Genomic DNA, 19,818 nt, shown 5'->3' with positions numbered 1-19,818 from the left:
AGCGTCAAAAATAGATCCATCTCCCAAAAATGACAAAGAAGAAGAAAACGCAATCATATGCAGATGTACTACGAGATGAAAACGATGAAGTCATTATTGAAGAAGAAGTTTCATCAGATACTCAAAGTGATGAAGAAATATCGCAGCATTTGGAGAGCTTAAATGAAGATCCAGATGCAAATCGATCCAGAGGAAACCATAGCGGCAGCGGTTCTCAAGATCGGAATAAGAATGCAAATCGCATTCCAAATCGAAATCGCGATACAAATCACAGCAGCATTTTCAGAGGCGATCGTAATAGTGATGTGATACGAAACAGAGGAAGCAATTTTCAATCGATCAGAACTGCTGATAATCCAGGTTCAGTTTTAGTCAATAATCCTTTAATTGGAAAAAACTATATCTCCTGGCGTAGATCAATGTTGATAGCTTTACATGTTAAGAAGCGCACTAATTTTGTGTTAAAGGATCAAACTATTCCAAATGAATCTGACATTGATGAGTATGAAAATTGGCTGCAAAATGATAACCTAGTTTTCTCTTGGCTTATCAATTCCATGTCAAAAGAATTAGGAGATACTTTCCTTTTTGCACCAACTGCTAGGGATTTATGGAAAGAATTGGAGCACAGGTACGGTGAACATGATGGACACTTATACTTTCATCTCAGAAAGGAATTGAATACTATTTCACAGGCTCAAATGACAATTACAGTATTTTTCAATAAATTGAAAAGACTCTGGGATGAGATAGCTGTGTTGAAGCCTGTCACTAATTGTACCTGTGGAGAAGCAAGGCTTATTATGCAGAGTTTGTGTGAAGAGGATAAATTGATGCAGTTTTTGTGTGGTCTCAATGTGGACTATGAGCATGTCAGAAACCAGATATTACTCATGGATCCTTTACCTATAGTACAAGGCTTGTTCAATGCTATTTCGTATTGAAAAACAGAAGGAAGTCACACCAGCAGAAGTAAGTGATTTTGCACATTTCTCTAATTCTGGATCCAAAGCAAATCATTCTGGTTCCTCTTCCAAGAACACCACTACTTCTAAAGCAACAAAGGATGGTACAACTCGTTACTGTGATATTTGCAAGACAAACAGACACGATAAGAGCACTTGCTTCCGTATTCATGGATATCCTGAGTGGTGGAAAGGGACAAAACGCAGTGTGTCGGCTGGTTCTGGAGCAGGATCTTCCTCCAAGGCTTTACTGATACAAGGCACACATTGTACACCACTTGATAATTCTGAGTCCGATGATGATGCTGAAACTACAACTCAATTAACTCAAGATATGCAGAAGATTGTTCAAGCTGAAATTCAGAAGTACTTAAAAGACAAGAAGAGAAGTAGTTCAACTCATAAATCTGGCGATTTTTCTGCTTTTGCCTCATTGTCAGGTACTTCTCATTCTGCTTTTCAAGTTAGTAGTTGCGATAATGTTCCATGGGTGGTGGATTCCGGAGCCACTGCACACATGACTTATTCTGTGCATAACCTCAGCAAAGTGAGGTATTTACTCAAGCCAAGGAAGGTGTATCTCCATGATGGCTCTACAGCAGTTGTCAAGCAAGTTGGCACTGTAGTTTTTCATCCGGAAGTTGTACTTGAAGAAGTCTTATTAATAGACAATTTTCAATACAATCTCCTCTCAGTAGGGCAACTACTACAAAACAAGAAGCTTCGATTTCTTTTCACTGATGAGTATTGTTTACTGCAGGACACAACAACTAATTCTGTGTTAGCTAAGGGTTACAAGCAGCACAACTTATACCAGGTCACACAGTCTTCTTTTCATTCTAGTGATATAGCATGTGTTACAAATAATGTACCTGTTTCAGTTAATCATGACTGTACCAATGCAATGTTGTGGCATCAACGTTTAGGTCATGCATCTTCTACTAAAATTGGTCATTTCCCTGGATTAACTAGTCTTGCACCTGTTTTGAATTGTAATGTTTGTTTTAAATCCAAACAACATAGAGCTTCTTTTCCAAATAGTAGTATCTCTACTACTTTCAATTTTGCTCTTTTACATGTGGATTGTTGGGGTCCCTATCAACATGTTTCTCTTACTGGGTGCAAATATATGTTAATTCTAGTTGATGATTTTACTAGAGCCACATGGACTATCTTATTTCGAAGTAAAGATCAAGTTTCTTCTTTGTTGGAAGATTTTATAATCATGATACAGAATCAATTTTCTATCACTGTTAAGGTTGTGAGATCAGATAATGGCAGTGAATTTATTGGCAGCTCTTGTCAACAAGTTTTTCATAAATTTAGAATTCTACATCAACGAACTTGTGTCTATACCCCACAGTAGAACGGGGTTGTTGAGAGAAAACATAGGCATTTAGTTGAAGTGGCTAGGGCATTGCTTTTTCAAGCAGGTTTAACTACAAAATTTTGGGGAGAAGCATTACTTCATGCCACCGTTCTTATCAATGCTATGCCTACAAAGGTCTTAGATTGGGACACTCCTTTCTACAGATTACATCATAAACAACCTGATTATAGCGGATTGAGAGTATTTGGCTGTGGCTGTCAGGTTGCAAACACAAATCCACACAAAGGGAAGTTTGATGCAAGGTCTTTTTCTTGTGTCTATCTTGGTCAATCTTCTGGTCAGAAAGGTTATAAAGTTTATAATCTTGAAACCAAAAAGATTATTGTATCTAGAGATGTAATTTTTCAAGAGAATGATTTTCCTTTCAAACACACAAATCTTTTCATTTCTTCTACTTCTCTTGAATCTAAAGATGTACTGTTTCCATCTGTTGTGGATTCAGATCAGTTACCAGACATTTCTATTCCTTCTTCTACCGCATCCCCATCCATATCATGTCCAACTGAACCACTAGTTGATAATTCAGCTTCATCACAAATTCATATTCCCGAATTAACATTTGATTCATTGTCTTTACCCACAACACCTATCCCTCCTCTTAGACAATCAAATCGTGTGTCTAAACCTCCTAATTGGCTTAATGATTTTGTGGTGAATCAAGTTTCAACTTCATCCAGTCCTTTCCTTTATACCCCATCTTATAAAGCTTTTCTTACCTCTTTGGCTCAAACACATGAACCTAAGACATATACTGAAGCCCAATATGACCCCAATTGGCAGCAAGCTATGAATCTTGAAATTCAAGCTTTGGAGAAGAATGAAACTTGGAAATTAGTTGCTCTACCTCCTGATAAAATTCCTATCACTTCCAGATGGATTTTTCGCATAAAGTACAAACATGATGGCACTATTGAGAGATATAAGGCTCGTTTGGTTGCCAGAGGATATACTCAAACCTACGGGGTTGATTATACTGAGTGTTTTTCACCCGTGACAAAGGTGACCACTGTCAGACTCTTCATTGCTATTGCAGCAGCTAGAGGATGGCCAATTCATCAAGCAGATATCAATAATGCATACTTGCATGGTCATATTGAGGAAGAAATTTATATGGTTCCTCCTGAGGGTTATGCAAAAGCCAAACCAGGAGAAGTATGCAAATTGTCAAAATCCTTATATGGCTTAAAGCAAGCAGGAAGACAATGGAACATTGAATTCACAAATAAACTAGTGTCAATGGGGTTTCAGAAGTCTATTCATGATTATTGCTTATTCACAATGCAAAAGGGTGATGATTTTCTAGCATTGATTGTGTATGTTGATGATTTGTTAATCACAGGCACATCTAACTCTATGATTACTTCAGTCAAAGATGAGTTAGATAGAACTTTTACTATAAAAGATCTTGGTATAGCCAAATATTTTTTGGGTATAGAACTTGCTAGGTCATCTGCTGGCATTTTTCTTACTCAGCAAAAGTATATCAGAGATCTTCTTGAAAATTCTGGAATGAAGGAAGCTAAGGCAGCTAATAGTCCTTTTCCTACAGGGATTGATTTCAACACTGTTGCTGATACGTTTGAACATGCTGACAGATACAGAAGAATTGTTGGGAGGCTACTTTATTTGGGTTTCACTAGACCAGATATAGGATATGTCACTCAACAGCTCAGCCAACATTTAAATGAACCTTCTCAGGCTCATATGCGGATTGCATTACATGTTCTGCAATATTTGAAGGGCACAGTAGACATGGGACTGTTTTATTCTTCAACTAACGATCTTAATTTGTATGCTTACTGTGATTCAGACTGGGGACGATGCAAAGTCACTAGAAAATCTGTGACAGGGTATTGTGTGATGCTTGGAGAATCTTTGATTTCATGGAAATCCAAGAAGCAGAATACAGTAACCAAGTCTTCTGCCGAGGCAGAATATAGGGCTATGGCTACAACAGTATGTGAGTTAAAATGGTTGGTTTATCTGTTGAAAGAGTTCCAAGTAAAACCATCTTTACCCATTGCATTGCACTGTGACAATCAGTCTGCAATACATATAGCTTCTAACCCAGTTTTTCATGAGCAGACTAAGCATATAGATATAGATTGTTATATAGTAAGAGAATGCTTACTTAATGGTTTTATTACTACACCATACATTGCTTCAAGATTGCAACTTGCAGATGTGCTTACAAAGCCTTTGAATGTAAATCAGATGCAGCCAAGTTTGAACAAGCTTCAATTAGTTGATATACCATTTTCAGCTTGAGGGAGGGGTGTTAGAATTATAATTAGCTGATGTGGACAAATTACTTTTGTACACTGTTGAGTATGCAAAGCAGTATAAATACACATACCTCATTCTGTATTAGTTACAAAAATATAAATAAAAAGAGCATTGTTTTCTTCTTTCATTTACTTTACATTTAGGTAACTCATTTACTAACTAAAAATAATTTTACTAACAAAGCAAAATATTTTCATACATTATTAACTACTAAATATACTTAATTGACTAAATATATTCATCTACTAAATATACTAGAATATACTACTTAACTAAATTTACTACAATATATACTCTCTCACTAACTAAAACATATTTAGTTAGCTAAAAACACTCATTTACTAACTAAAAATATATTTACTAACAAATATAAATAATTTAATTATATACACTAATTTAATTTACATTCTTTTATATACACTAACTAAAAGATATACACTCTTTTACTAACTAAAAGATATTTAGTTAACTAAATACACTCATTTACTAACTAAAAACACTCATTTACTAATATTTACTAACAAATATAAACAATTTAATTATATACACTAATTTAATTTACACTCTTTTATATACACTAACTAAAAGATATACACTCTTTTACTAACTAAAAGATATTTACTAACTAAATACACTCATTTACTAACTAAAAATACTCATTTACTAACTAAAAATATATTTGAAAATTCTAGACTCAAATTCATAAATCAATAAACCCTAGAAAATATATTCTAGACTTCTAATTTATAAATTCTAATTTTTAAAATATATTAAAAGTGCTGATTTTACTAGTTTGACATAATCCAAAATTGTGACTTGATATAGTTGTAAATAGTTTTTAAAACATAAATTTCTATGTAATTTTCTCTAAATTTTATACAGAGTAAAATTACTCCTAAATGTTCATAAAAAAAAAAATTACATTTAGGATTAAAATTACATCATTAGGATTACTGTCAAACTTCAGCATATTTTTGCAGGTTGCACCGTGATTTTATTAACTAAAACTAAAACTAAAACTAAAACGGTGGCGTTTAGTAGCACCAAGTTAGATTGAAAATCATATTTCTCTTGCTTCTGTGACCTGAATTTCCTCTTCCTCTCCCTCTGCTCACTCCCTTCTTCTACTTGTCTCTCCTCAGGAGTTGTTTTGGTGCCGCCATGGACGACCTTTCTTTGCAGAAGGTGGCAATATCAGGTCCCACATTAGCCTCCATGTTACAGCGCTTTTCTTCTTCTTTCGGAGACGTGGATGGCCTACTGTTCGGCCACGTCACCCACATCACTCCTACACTATCCGACGATTTTCCCCAATCTCATACCGATTCCGATTCTCCTCAGCTCGTCGCTACAGTTACTTCCTTCCTTTGCCCTGGCTCTCCTCTCTCTTTCTACGATTCACTAGGCCGAGTCGATTCTACTACCCTCCTTCGATTACTCTCCTCGCAATCTCCACGCCACTTCCTTGGTTGGTTCTCCGGCCGCCGCAAGACCCCATTACGCCCTTCAATGCGCGAGTTTTCTGTATCGCGCTCTCTTTCCTTCAATTCTCAATTTTCTTTTCCCATTAAAAACTCTGAAAATTTGAAAAACCTCCGTCCTTGCATTTTTCTCTTACTTGCTACTCCTCTACAAGACCAATTCATCCACACTCACGAGTACCGCGCCTATCAATTTCGTGTATCGACGCAGTCGTTCGATCCAAAAGCTATTGATATTATCAATATAGGACCGGCTTTCCGGGGGCATTATGAATCTTTTAGCCCTAATTCGCCGTTCCCTATGTTGAATTGTGAGTTAAGTAGTTTATCAGCTATGAATGAGGACAGAGATGAGGAAAGTTTGAGTGGAATGAAACAAGTTTCGAATGACCAGAGCGATCTGGATATGTGTGCTGAGGGTTTTCTGGTTTCGAATTTGAGCCGGTTGATGGGACCAGAGGCCTCAAACTATAGTTCAGGTATGGAGACTTTGTATGAGAAGATGTTGGCTAAGATCGATAGCTTGGCCAAGCAAGTGGAGAAGAGCAATGCTAAGGTTCTTGAGCAGGTAAGGATATGGGATTGCATTCTAATCATGCTTATTTACAGCATTCCTATATGTAAACAGTCTATTGAAACTGAAGTGGACTAAGCTTATTTGGGGGTTGTTTTAGTTGGTAAATTTGAACTTTGTGATGTTAGCTTAGAATTAAAATGATAAATTGTTGGCTATTTTTTTCTATGGCTATTTGTAGTCCAAGTATTAGCAGCTGAATTGAATTGCCTTACGTTTCTTTTTTCTCATTTTATTAGTTTGCTACTATTTTTTGGGGATATACTGCATAATTTATTCATAAGCTCTCTTCATCAATATATATTTCCATCCTATATTTTGAAAAAAGGAGGGATACTTGTAGAAAAAATTAACACTTTTTGAAGTTTTTGCAGGAAAATCACAATAGGAAGTTGAGGTATAAAGTTGCCCGTGCCGAATAGTGCTGTCTGATTCCCACATATTGTGTGAGGTAATTTTCTCTCTTCTTGCTGAAAATACTACTATCTTTGTTGTGCACAGAGGGTGTTCTCATTTAGCCATTATTCTGTCTATCAGAAAAATAGGATGGGGAAAACTGAGATTTTCTCAGAAACTGTCTTGATGAAACAAATTCCAGTACTAGTGACTTGTGAGGGTATTGAGTTGTAGTTTAAATTTCTTAATTAAAGATCACTGGTGGATGTGCTGGTTTGGATTTAGAACCTCAAAGTTTCCCTGTTTGATAATCAGTTCAGGTTTCACTATGATGTGGTTACTCGGGCATGATCTCAATTTTAGGAGGGCCCAATTGCATTGCCCTTCTTCTGCTGCTAGTTATTCTAATGCTTGGCTTCCTCCATTTGGTAGTTGTTTCTAACTGAATTCTGATGCTGCGCTGGACATTCATTCTGGTAAAGGGCATGTTAGAGTATGGCCTCTGGTGTCAGGCCTTTATCTGGTTGTTCTAATGCGGAGGTTGAACAAGCTCAAGCTTTGGTTTTTGATTTATATATTGCTTTATATTTGGTCTTAGAGTTGATAGCTGAGTCTGATTTACTGTCCTTGGTATATCGGCTTAACAAACCTGTGAGTGGCAGCATGATGATTGATTTGTTGTGTGAAGATGCTTTCCACTTGTAGCAGTTTTTGTCAGTGATTTTTCATTTGTAAGCACACTGGCAATGCTGTTGTGCATGGGATTGTGAAGATGGCTCTCTCATTGCATGAAGATATTATTATTTATTACCATTGAGGGTTTACCAGCTCCTTTTGAATGAGTGTACTGTGTGAAGGGTTCTTGCCTCTTCTTGAGTTAATGAATGGCTCGTTTTAAAAAAAAAAATTTAATGAATGGCTATTTCCACATGTATATATTGAAGCAGCATCAATTATTCTATTTTCCAAAATACTAGCTTGTTTTGTGAAACAAAACTTGTCAATCTGTGGTTGGTCACAACATATGGGAAATTGGTGTTCAATTTGAGTATGAACTTCTATAGGACTTTACAAGGACCCAGTCTTATCCTTGCTGTGAGTTTTCTTTTTCAACAATAATCTCACTGTCTTGTTAGGGGTTAAGCCCCAAAAAGGGGCATTTAAGGGGATTATTCCCAACCTGGTAATGGTTGGGTAATAATTCCCTTGGAGGGGCTGTTTTCAACCTTATGATTAGAAACAGCTCCATTACGGTGATGGACCTGCCGTAATGGTATTCCGGAGGTGGACCCGCCGTAATGGTACAAAAGACAAAAGCAGCTTGTCTTTTTATGGCGGGTCCACCGCCATAATGGGGCTGTTTTTATTACAGAATTAAAAACAGTCCCTCCATAGGAATTATTTCCCAACCATTACTGGTTTGGGAATAATTCACTGTTAAAAGGCCCCTTTTGGGGGTTTAACCCCAATTTTTAATGAATATGCAGTTACTTGCATTCTTCAGAATTTCCAAAAAAAAAGTTCATGGTTCATTTCTAGAATATAGCCTTACTACTTTTTAGGGAAAACTGTAATAATCTGAGGGTCTTGTTCCTCCCCCCCACCTCTCATGGTTTGAGGATAAAAAAGAATATCATGGTTATTATAGTCTTGGCCTGTATGCTGGACTAAAGTTGTCATTTCGTGAATAGAGGACTCCATTCCATCTTTCCGCTATTATTAAGTAAGTTCATAAGTTTGTGATCTTCCTTGCAATGTCCTCGATTATTTTTTCCTGTTGCATTTAGGAGTTTGTACTGTCCTTTCTTCTCCCCCTTATTGAAATGACAGTATTTGTTTATTGTCTTGTTCTTTGAATGGAATATTAAATCATTTATTGTCATATCTCAAATCGTAGTTTAAGTATTACAGTTATAGTTAGGTACATTAGTGCCTTGTAGTATGTCTAAATCATTTGCATTACCTCTTTTGTTTATGGTTTAGACGAAACTTTGCATCTAAGATGCTAGTAATTGTTAGTCACTTGAACCCTAGCAAGCTAAGACACAAGTTCAGGCAGTTTTTTCTTTCACATTATTCGAACTACAGGAGTGGAGTAGCTTGTATAAGGCAAAGGTAGCATAGGGATGGAAAGTCTATTTCTTTTTTGAGGAGAAGTGATTTGTGAACTTTGCTGAAAGAACATAGTCTCGAATACACAGTAGGGTTTGGAGGGATGTGGGATAAAGAGTAAGAGTGGTTTGGAGGGATGTGGGATAAAGAGTAAGAGTGCATTATTGATAAGTGAGATATAATTAAAAAGGAATGACTATTAACAAGAAAATTGCTTGAAAAAGTGAAATTGGTATGCTAACCTTAGTATAATAAGTAAATATTCATAAATTTCTGCAGCCGTAAGGGATATTATCAGGATGTTTTGAGTCATCATTAATGTGGAATGCTTGTCTTACATTTTTCACTTGAAATAAAAAACCTGACAAGTTGGAATTGGATTTGGCGTCATTGTTCATGTTTTTCAAGTTTATTACCTGTTTAGTGTAGACGTAGATATCACTTCCCTTAATCTAATCAGTTTGGTGTTCTCAGGGAATCTTGAAGAACAGGGATGCAAGCCCTCATGTTGTCTATATAGTATACACACATCATCCAGCAATCATGGAATTGGAATTTTTGTTGGTTATTGAATTCATGTCACTTTTACCTTTGGTTATCGTGTTAATTTCTTTGCTGGTTCTTTTTTCATTCTCCAATCTAATCCAGAAATTTGAAAATCTTCAAGACTGGATTAAAAATTAAGAGTTTTTAAAATCAATCTCTGGAATTGGGAAATTTGAAAATCCTTAAGACCGGAATGAAAATCAAGAATTTTTTAAAATTCATTCTGAAAATTATTGAAAAAATTAATTCTGGAAATTGAGCTGTATATACAACTTTTAGTGAAAAAAATAATCTAAAAAATAATGATTCATTTTCAATTTAATGAAAGTTTGAATAAATATTTCTATTCTTAGAGTAATAGAAATAGAAACAGGAAAAGTTTCGTTATAGAGAAAGAGGAGAAGGTCGAACAGCCATGGAAAAGAAGAGAGAGCCTCTTCGGTTTCTTTTTTCGTTTCTCAAGTCCAAGAAGAAGATAAGATGATCAGTAGATTACTCAAGTACAAATGCTCCCAAGTTATATAGTCATAACACGCTAACTCTTTCATTTGTCCAAGAGCGTTTTAGTCTTTTCGCTAAGGCTAGGGGCAGTTCCATCTTTTCATCATGATGGTAGATTCTAGAAGAGCTCTATCAGTTTACAATAGGATCAACCGCACTCAAATCCTTCATAAGAGCATCACCACCATTCATCACAAGGATTGTGATCAATAGGGGTGGGCACGGTTTGGTTAACCGGTCCATTGGACAAAAAAAATTAACCGAACCGTTATCACCGGTTTTTCAACCATCCAAACCGAAATCGGTCCATATCAATCGGTTAATCATACGACTGGTTAACCATTAATTTCGGTTAGGTTTTTTTGTTAACGGTTTTTAATCAATTCTCACTGGTTAACCAAAAATCAACGGTTAACCATAATTTTTACCCAAACCTAATTTTTTAAACAATATTAAAATACATATAATTTCAAAAATTCAAACGAAACGAAATTATATAAAAGTTCAAAATTCATACATAAGTACCGAACTAAAAATAGGGTTTCTGCTTTTTATTTTAAACAAAAATAATAGCAGTAATTATATTATAATATAACTTATGTATATATTTTGATTTTCAACAATACTAATAGTTTTGATTTAAAAAAAACGATGTGTTTATTTTGGTATTTTTTTTAAGTACAACATTAATATAACATATATAATATATTTAATTTTTTGGGTAAATTCCAAAAAAAAAACCCCTGTGGTTTCATCGATTTTTAAAAAAACCCTTGTGGTTTGTTTGTACCAAAAAAAAGGATCGTGGTATACGCCGTTACCCGAAACACGGAAAATGGGTTAACAGTGTTAAAAGTGATGACGTGGCAAAGGGTAAAATTGTCCAAATTAAAATAAAAAAATTAAAATAACAAAAAAGAAAAAAGAAAATTAAAAAAATTAAAAAAACCCCCAAATCTTCTTCAGGGTCTTCTTCGTCTGGGCCTTCTTCTTCTTCGCCGCCTTCTTCTTCTTCTCCGTTGTCGCCGTTGAAGATCTGGAACTCTTCTGCAACGGAAGATTCGAAATAATAGTCTAATTATAGCAGAAATCTGGAACTCTTTTGGGCCTTCGTCTTCTTCGCCGGTGATACCAGATACCAGAAATCCCTGCTTGTTTCACCTCCGGTGACAAATTATCACCTCCGTTGTCGCTGTTAAAAAAAATCCCTGCTTGTTTCACCTCCGGTGACAAATTATCCGATGATCCGACTACAATAACAAGGTCCAGCCAGAGTCTATTCATGTTCTTATCCCAAAATTTTGTACCAGATATAAAAAATAACGCAATACCAGAAATTATCCGATGAGAAGAGTAACGCAATACCAGAAACAAAGTCCATCTTCAATCTGATTCAATTTGATGTCATCACAGTACACATCGATTGCTAACATCCCAATTTCAACCCCAATAAGCGCTACTCCGACACTCGTAGGCTCGTCGTGTTCATTGGCTTTTGACGGAATCTCCGTAGGCTCGTCGATCCCAATTCAGTCTCCTGATTTGTACCGCTTGTGATTTCGACCTGCGACAATCCGTTCCAATCCGTTCCGGTACGTTAATTTACTGTTTGGATTCTTCACTTCCATTCTCGCCATAGTTGCCGCTTCTATATAGGTATTTGAAAAACCGTTTGCTGTTAATCTTCAATCAACGAATCAATCAATCTCTGAAATATGGATTAGGATTGAAATGACCTGGTTAGTAGTTTGCATTCGAAGAAAAAGAAGAAGCCCAGAAGAAGGAGAAGAAGAAACCCAGAAGAAGAAGAAGTTGAAGCCAGAGAGAAGAAGAAAACGGTGGTACAAATTTGTTATTTTAATTTTTAATTTTTAATCTTTATGTTTAATTTTCTTTTTTCTTTTTTGTTATTTTAATTTTTTTATTTTAATTTGGACAATTTTACCCTTTGCCACGTCATCACTTTTAACACTGTTAACCTATTTTCCGTGTTTCGGATAACGGCGTATACCACGGTCCTTTTTTTTGGTACAAACAAACCACAGGGGTTTTTTTGAAAATCGATGAAACCACATGGGTTTTTTTTGGAATTTACCCTAATTTTTTTTTTATGTTAGTACAGGTACACCAATTATATATTATAATATAATTTATATAATATATTAATTTTTTTAAATATATATTTATTATACGGTTCGGTTAACCAGTAACCGCGGTTTTTGAACACCTTGAACCGAAACCGAAATCGGTACCTATCTGTTTTTTTAACCATTAACAAAACCATCGGTTCGGTTAACTGCTTTTTTCGGTTCGAATTATCGGTTTTCGGTCCGGTTACCGGTTTGTCCGGTTTATTTGCCCACCCCTAATCAATAGCTATAATTAGAACATTTGTCCTTATTTTCCTTGCCCATTAAGTTTACTTGATTAGCACACCTAGCATTTAAATATAAATGTAATAGTCAGGGGGGAATCCAGCATGGGAGAACTGGGGGCAGTTGCCCCCACTGACATTTGCATTTTTTTTAAACCCAAGTATTAATTTTAAAGTTTTAGAGATTTGCCCCCTTTCATCAATGGAAGTTTAAGGTTCACTAGTTTTATAATTGAGGATGAAGAATTATTTTAAATTTAATATATATATATATATATATATATATATATATATATATATATATATATAGATTTTTAATTATGTTTTAAAGTAAAACGTCGTTTTATTTAATTAGAACTATGTCATTTTATTTACAACAAAAAAAAAATAATAAAAAGTAAATATTTAAATGTAAAACTAAATAGGTCCTAAAACAAACCATCTGTCTCTCTTACTCTCTTTAATCTCTTTATTTCTTCTTCCTCGATTCCTCTTTCTTCTTAAGCCTAAATTGAAATCCCTAATCCTAAGTAAGATTAAATCAAAATCGGTAGCCAATCCCTCCGTAATTGGATCATTAGTTCAGCACTCCATCTACGATCTTTGCCTCTTTGCTTTGGTATTTTTTTTGCTCCTACGTGAATTTTGATTTGATATTTCTGCTACTATTTTACTTGAGCTTTGATCTCTGGTTTTTATAATTATTATTTTTTGGATAAAAATTATTTTAGTCGTATTGTTTGCCCACATAGGGGAGAAATCCTGGATTCGTCCCTGGTAATAATAGTTAATTATTGTTTTCCTTTAATGAGAAATACAAGAAATTGATTTCTTATCTCATTCAAATTAATATGGTATCAGAGCAAATATCTTTCTAAAGGTTCATTTTTTGAACCACCATGACTGCTCCTTTGATTACCTTTAGCAGCCCCTATCATCTGCTTCAAAATGAAACCCTTGCCCTGTCTCTGGTATCCCAAGTCCTCACCGGACCAAATTACCATCAATGGTCAAAAGCCGTAAAGGTCGCTCTGATGTCGAAAAATAAGTTCTCCTTTGTCGATGGCACCATTAAAGCTACTGCACTCGACGATGCAATGTACAACCAAATGGAAGAGGTGCAACAACATGGTCATGTCGTGGATCCACCATACGCTGTCACCATCTATCGCTCGGAGCATCATGTGGCTCGATAAGGCGGACCAAGTCTGGGCAGACCTGAAAGAGCGTTTTGCACAAGCAGACTCACTCAGAATACTAGAGTTACGTAGGGAAATACATAGCCTTAAGTAAGGAAGTGGTAATGTTTCAGAATATTATACCTGCTTGAAAATCCTTTATGACGAGTTGATGAACCTCAGGCCAATGCCCAAATGCACCTGTAGATAGACGTGCAGTTGTGACGCTTTCAAGATCCTCCGAGATCAACAGGACGCTGACCAAGTCATAACCTTTCTCCAGGGGTTAAACGACTCTTACTTGACCATTTGCTCACAAATCCTCTTGATTGAGCCCTTGCCCTCACTGAACAAGGCCTTCGCGCTGGCGATCCAACATGAACGACAAATAGGCCTTGCACCTGCCAAAAACAGTGAAGGAGATGAAAGCAACGTATTTGCAGGGTTCACAAACACTCAGAACAAAGGATACAAACAGGGAAACTCAAAGTATAATAATTGAAAAACAAACAACAAAAAATCATCCTTGTGTACACATTGTGGCAATACAGGTCATACGGAGGAGATTTGTTTCAAGAAACATGGGTACCCGCCAAACTATGGCAATAGAAACAGAAGCAGTCCTTTCAGAACCAACCAATCCAAAGCAAATGCCGCAGTGAATCAGAGTAAGGACAACAGAGATTCAGGAGAGGAGGATAATAGACAGCCAAACATAGAACCTTTCTCCCTCACCAAAGAGCAATACCACACACTAGTCGCCATATTGCCACAGAAGCCTCCAGGGAAAGCTCCGGCCTCGGGGAGTAGTGTTAACACCTTCGTCAAAGGAGAAGGTTCTGGTAAAGCTTCAAATCCTAACTCTATCTCATCATTTTGGATAATAGACATAAGGGCCACTGACCACATCATTTGTGATACTAGGCTATACAGTTCATACGCTAGAATAGAAAAGTGTTGGGTCAATTTACCAAATGGGGAAAGGGTCAGAGCCTAGTATATAGACACAATGATTCTTAGCACACAGCTTATACTGTATAATGTCCTATGCATACATGCTTTTGATTACAATCTAATCTTAACCAGCAAACTGTTGAACACAGGAAAGTTGTGCATAGTAATAATAGGTTCAATGTGTGAAATACAGGACACAACAAGTTGGAAGAAGATTGGCTTGGCTAGAGAACATGAAGGCCTATATTACCTGGAATACCCACTACCGAATAGTTTTCATTCTGCTTTTTCAATCAAAGCCGATGTGTGGCACTTACGTTTTGGCCATCCCTCTTATGAGCGATTAAAAGGCCTTAACCTATCATGTAATGATTTTAATTCCTTCAAGGCAATACCATGTGATATTTGTCAAAGAGCCAAATAGAAAAAATAACCATTTTCCTTAAGTCACAGTATAACAGAGGAATGTTTCGACGTAATTCATGCTGACATATGGGGACCAATAAAAGAATCTCACTCTATCAAGCATTATTTTTTAACCATACTTGATTACCACAGCATGTATACATGGATAACATTAATGCAGACTAAAGGTGAGGCAAGCATCGTACTACAACATTTTTGCAAATACATCATCAATCAATTCAGCAAAAATGTGAAAGTTATAAGAACAGACAACAGCCCCGAGTTCATCATGAAGGACTTCTATGCTACAAATGGGGTTACGCATCAAATATCATGTCCCGAGCCCCCACAGCAAAATGGACGAATAGAAAGAAAACACCTTGACATCATGAACACCACAAGGGCACTCATGTTTCAGAGTTGTTTATCCAAAGAGTATTGGTCGGAAGCAGTCAGCCATGCCGACCCTCAGTGCCTATTCAAGGACAAACCCCTTATGAGCGTCTATATGGAAAACAAAGCAACTTAGAAGACCTTAAGGTCTTTGGGTGCTTAGCTTACACATCACCTCTGGACAGGCACAAGAACAAGTTTACAGACAAAGCAATAAAATGCGCCTTTTTAGGCTACAGACACGGCACAAAGGGGTTCAAATTGCTAAACTTAGCCACTAACATGATTTTCTTTTCCAGGCACGTCAAGTCCTTTGAGGATCATTTTCCTTTCAACAAACAAACGACAGGAACATCATATTGTAGTGAGGAGGAGCTAGACACTCTACACATAGTGTCTATCTATGAATGATGATGAAATTGACTTGGGAGAAGACCAGTTGCCACAAGATGAGATACAACAGGTGGATATTGTGTAAGCAGAAAATGACACAACAGATACAACATATGAGCAACCACAATAAACAACAAAGATACCAACAAGAACAAGGCAACCGCCTTCATATCTCAGAGATTACCTTCATATCTCAGAGATTACCACCTGGCCTTAGTGCAAGGTTCCACAAATTCACCATATGCCCTTTCCAAGTATCTCTCATACGACAAACTGTCTCCTACCAAACACACATTCATCATCAACCTCACTTGCCATAAAGAACCTGCAACATATAACGAAGCCAAATCAAACACACAGTGGCAACATGCAATGCAACAAGAGCTTGATGCCCTGGAAATGAATCATACGTGGGATTTAACTTCATTACATGCTGGGAAGAGACCCATCGGCTGTCGCTGGGTGTACAAAATCAAACACAAAGTGGATGGGAGTGTTGCGCGCTTCAAGGCGAGATTGGTGGCCAAAGGTTATTCATAGTAAGAGGGGGTGGATCTCACGGCTACATTTGCCCCTGTAGCAAAATTCACAACAATTAGGGCCCTTTTAGCTATAGCAATTTCAAAGAATTGGCATTTACACCAACTAGACATTGACAATGCATACTTACATGGGGATCTTGACGAGGAAGTCTACATACAGTTGCCACCAGGGATGTCACCAAAGGGTCCTCAATAGGTTTGCAAGTTACGAAAGTCACTTTACGGTCTCCGACAAGCCGGCAGACAATGGAATGCTAAACTTACAACAATCGTAAAGGCCATGGGTTTTGTGTAGTCCGTTGCAGACCCCTCATTATTCACAAAACAGGAGGAAGGCCACACAACAGCCCTTTTAATCCACGTCGATGATGTTATTTTGGCAGGGAGCGATATGCAGATGATCAATTTAGCCAAAAAACATCTCAACGAATCTTTTCGCATCAAGGACCTGAGGCACCTCCACTACTTCCTTGGCTTCGAGTTTGCACGAAACAGGCACAGGCTCCACATGTCACAAAGAAAATACCTATTAGAATTGCTACAAGAAATAGACTTTCTAAACAGTAAACCAGCTTCCTCACCCGCCTTACCAAACCACAAACCTAGCCCAAACACGAAACCACTCCCAGACATTACACCTTACAGGCAATTAATAGGCAACCTATTATACCTCATCCACACAAGACCCGACATTTCGTATATCACAAATCAACTTTCCCAGCATCTTACCCAACCAAACACAGATGATCAAAATAGAGTACATAGAGTACTACGTTACCTCAAAGGAACGATTGGTCTGGGTCTTTTCTTCTCTGCATGCAATAATCTATAACTCCAGGCCTTCTTGGACTCAGACTGGGCAACTTGCTCAGAAACCCACAAGTCCATCACCAGCTACGCAGTCTTCCTTGGCCCAGCTCTCATCTCTTGGCGATCCAAGAACTAAAAAACAGTCTCTCGTTCCTCCTCTGAAGCAGAGTACAGGGCTATGGCGTCTACATCTTGCAAGCTTCACTGGCTCACAAATCTCCTCCAGGACTTACATCAACCACCGTCTACGGTCTCTCTCCTCTTTTGCAACAACACGTCGGCCATGCATATAGCCTAAAACCCCGTCTTCCACGAACGCATGAAGCACATAGACATCAATTGTCATGTGATTCGTGAACGTGCTCAGGTCGGCCTCATTCGTCTCATGCCGATCTCCTCAGCTTTACAACTTGCAGATTTATTCACGAAGGCTCATCACTCACCGCATCTCCGTTTTCTTATTAACAAACTCGGCTTGAAGAATCCCTATCAAGTCTAGTTTGAGGGAGGATCTTACAGTAATAGAAATAGAAATAGAAACAGGAAAAGTTTTGTTACAGAGAAAGAGGAGAAGAAGAGAGAGCCTCTTCGTTTTCCTTTTTCATTTCTCAAGTCCAAGAAGAAGACAAGATGATGATCAGTAGATTACTCAAGTACAAATGCTCCCAAGTCATATAGTCATAACACGCTAACCCTTTCATTTGTCCAAGGGCGTTTTAGTCTTTTCGCTAAGGCTAGGGGCAGTTCCATCTTTTCATAATGATGGTAGATTCTAGAAGAGCTCCATCAGTTTACAATGGGATCAACCACACTCAAATCCTCCACAAGAGCATCACCACCATTCATCACAAGGATTGTGATCAATGTCTATAATTAGAACACTTGTCTTTATTTTCCTTGCCCATTAAGTTTACTTGATTAGCACACCTAACATTTAAATATAATTGTAATAGTTAGTTATTGTTTTCCTTTAATGAGAAATACAATAAATTAATTTCTTACCACATTCAAATTAATATCTATTTATATTATATATAATAAAAAGTAATAATATATTGTCTCAAAATAATAATAATAATAGTAATAATATATAAAAAGTTCAATTTTTGTGGTTTCAAACAATTTGGCTAGACTCTTAACAATTGCTCCCCTAAAGTTGGCATGAAATGTCAATTTAGTCCAGATCAATTTTCGGCTATTGACTCAGTTTTTAAAGTTGGCGTAAAAGGTTAAATTAGCTCATGTTCAAATTAGTCCTAAAAGTATAATATATTTTTGATATTCGAATTTTATTATATTTATATTTTGACACTTGAAATCTAATTTATATACTTAAAATGTGTTAAAATTGCATTAATAAAGGAAATCTCTTAAAATTCCTTAAAATAGGAGTATGGGCTATGAATAATTAATTTTGATTGAAACTCCTTAAAATAGAGGTAAAAACCTAACTAAACCCTTGAAAATAGTATTAGTGTATCGATATTATGCATTGACGCATAATCCTTTGAAATCGTGAATGTTGTACGAAGTTTATTCTTTTATTTTTTTTAAATAATTTTATTTTCTAAAATTTTGGCTAATGAAATAGTAATGCTAAGTAATAACATATGATAAAAATAAATTTTGGATATATTTTATTTATGAAAAGAAAATACCGATTTTTTTATAAGAATTAATTGAATTTAGAATTTTAATTCTACTAATTTTTTAAAATTGTTTTTGCTAATGAAATAATTAGATTAAGGGATAAAAATGCTGAAACCACATTGAAAAAACTCTCTGAAAATCCCTCGAAATAGGAGTATGGACCACGACCAATTAATTATGATAGAAACTCCTCAAAAGAAAGGTAATGTATCGACGTCAAAACATTTTACGGCTGCACATAGTGTAATTGTTTTTAAGTATAAAAATATATTTTAAATATTAAATATAAACATAATAAAGTTTGGGTATAAAAAGTATATTATACTTTCAGTGGTGATTTAATCATATGTTAATTTGACATTTCATGTCAACTTTAAAGACCGAATTAATATCCAAAGATTAATTTAATAAATTGATCCTTAATACAACTCCGCCTGTGAGGGTCACTTGGTGGCCTTTACAGCCGGTCCCAAGTCCGGACAAAGGAGGAGGGTTGCGGTAGGTTTGTGGTGGCCAGCGTAAAACTTAGCCACATCTTATCACATGAACCATACTATAAATATCGTTGGGGCGTTCCCTACTCAGCGACGCGCTGCACTTCCTAGACCCGGGTGTAGTGATAAATGTGCAAGGGTTGCTAGGTCGTCGCCCCGAAGCGGCGCGCCACCCCAGGACCCGGGGGTGGTGTCAAATATGCAAGGGTTGCGGGTAAATAAGCTAGTCCACGGTAATGGTAGGGGTAGGGGTAAGAGTAGTAGGTTACGCTTTGGGACATGGAACATAGGTTCTTTGACATGAAGACTAGCTGAAATTGTAGATGTTATGAAGATGAGGAGAATAAATATAATGTGCCTACAAGAAACAAATG

At 36.5% G+C, this 19,818-nt stretch overlaps 1 protein-coding gene across 4 annotated transcripts; it reads left to right on the top strand.

The window, feature by feature from the left end:
- Positions 1-5,727: 5,727 nt before the first annotated feature.
- LOC136207041 (uncharacterized) lies at positions 5,728-9,834 on the top strand. 4 transcript variants are annotated; one of them, XM_065998290.1, is made up of 3 exons: positions 5,728-6,690; positions 7,071-7,147; positions 9,679-9,834. In XM_065998290.1, exons 1-2 carry the CDS (start codon positions 5,803-5,805, stop codon positions 7,116-7,118), a joined length of 936 nt encoding a protein of 311 aa, XP_065854362.1. In that variant the 5' UTR covers positions 5,728-5,802; the 3' UTR covers positions 7,119-7,147; positions 9,679-9,834. The 4 variants fall into 4 exon arrangements, with proteins under 4 accessions (XP_065854362.1, XP_065854364.1, XP_065854363.1 ...); XM_065998292.1 differs by lacking the exon at positions 9,679-9,834 and adding an exon at positions 7,413-8,309; XM_065998291.1 differs by lacking the exon at positions 9,679-9,834 and adding an exon at positions 7,408-8,309.
- The last annotated feature ends 9,984 nt before the right edge of the window (positions 9,835-19,818 follow it).

The sequence above is a fragment of the Euphorbia lathyris genome, chromosome 9 (genome assembly GCF_963576675.1).
Source record: "Euphorbia lathyris chromosome 9, ddEupLath1.1, whole genome shotgun sequence".
Lineage (NCBI taxonomy): Eukaryota > Viridiplantae > Streptophyta > Magnoliopsida > Malpighiales > Euphorbiaceae > Euphorbia > Euphorbia lathyris.
This window is presented reverse-complemented; position numbering and strand designations above follow the sequence as displayed.

Bases quoted from the DNA above. Each gene is read 5' to 3' on its own strand.
- LOC136207041 (XM_065998290.1), top strand. From the start codon at position 5,803: ATGGACGACCTTTCTTTGCAGAAGGTGGCAATATCAGGTCCCACATTA. The intron at 6,691-7,070 runs GTAAGGATATGG...AAGTTTTTGCAG, and splicing joins ATGCTAAGGTTCTTGAGCAG to GAAAATCACAATAGGAAGTT.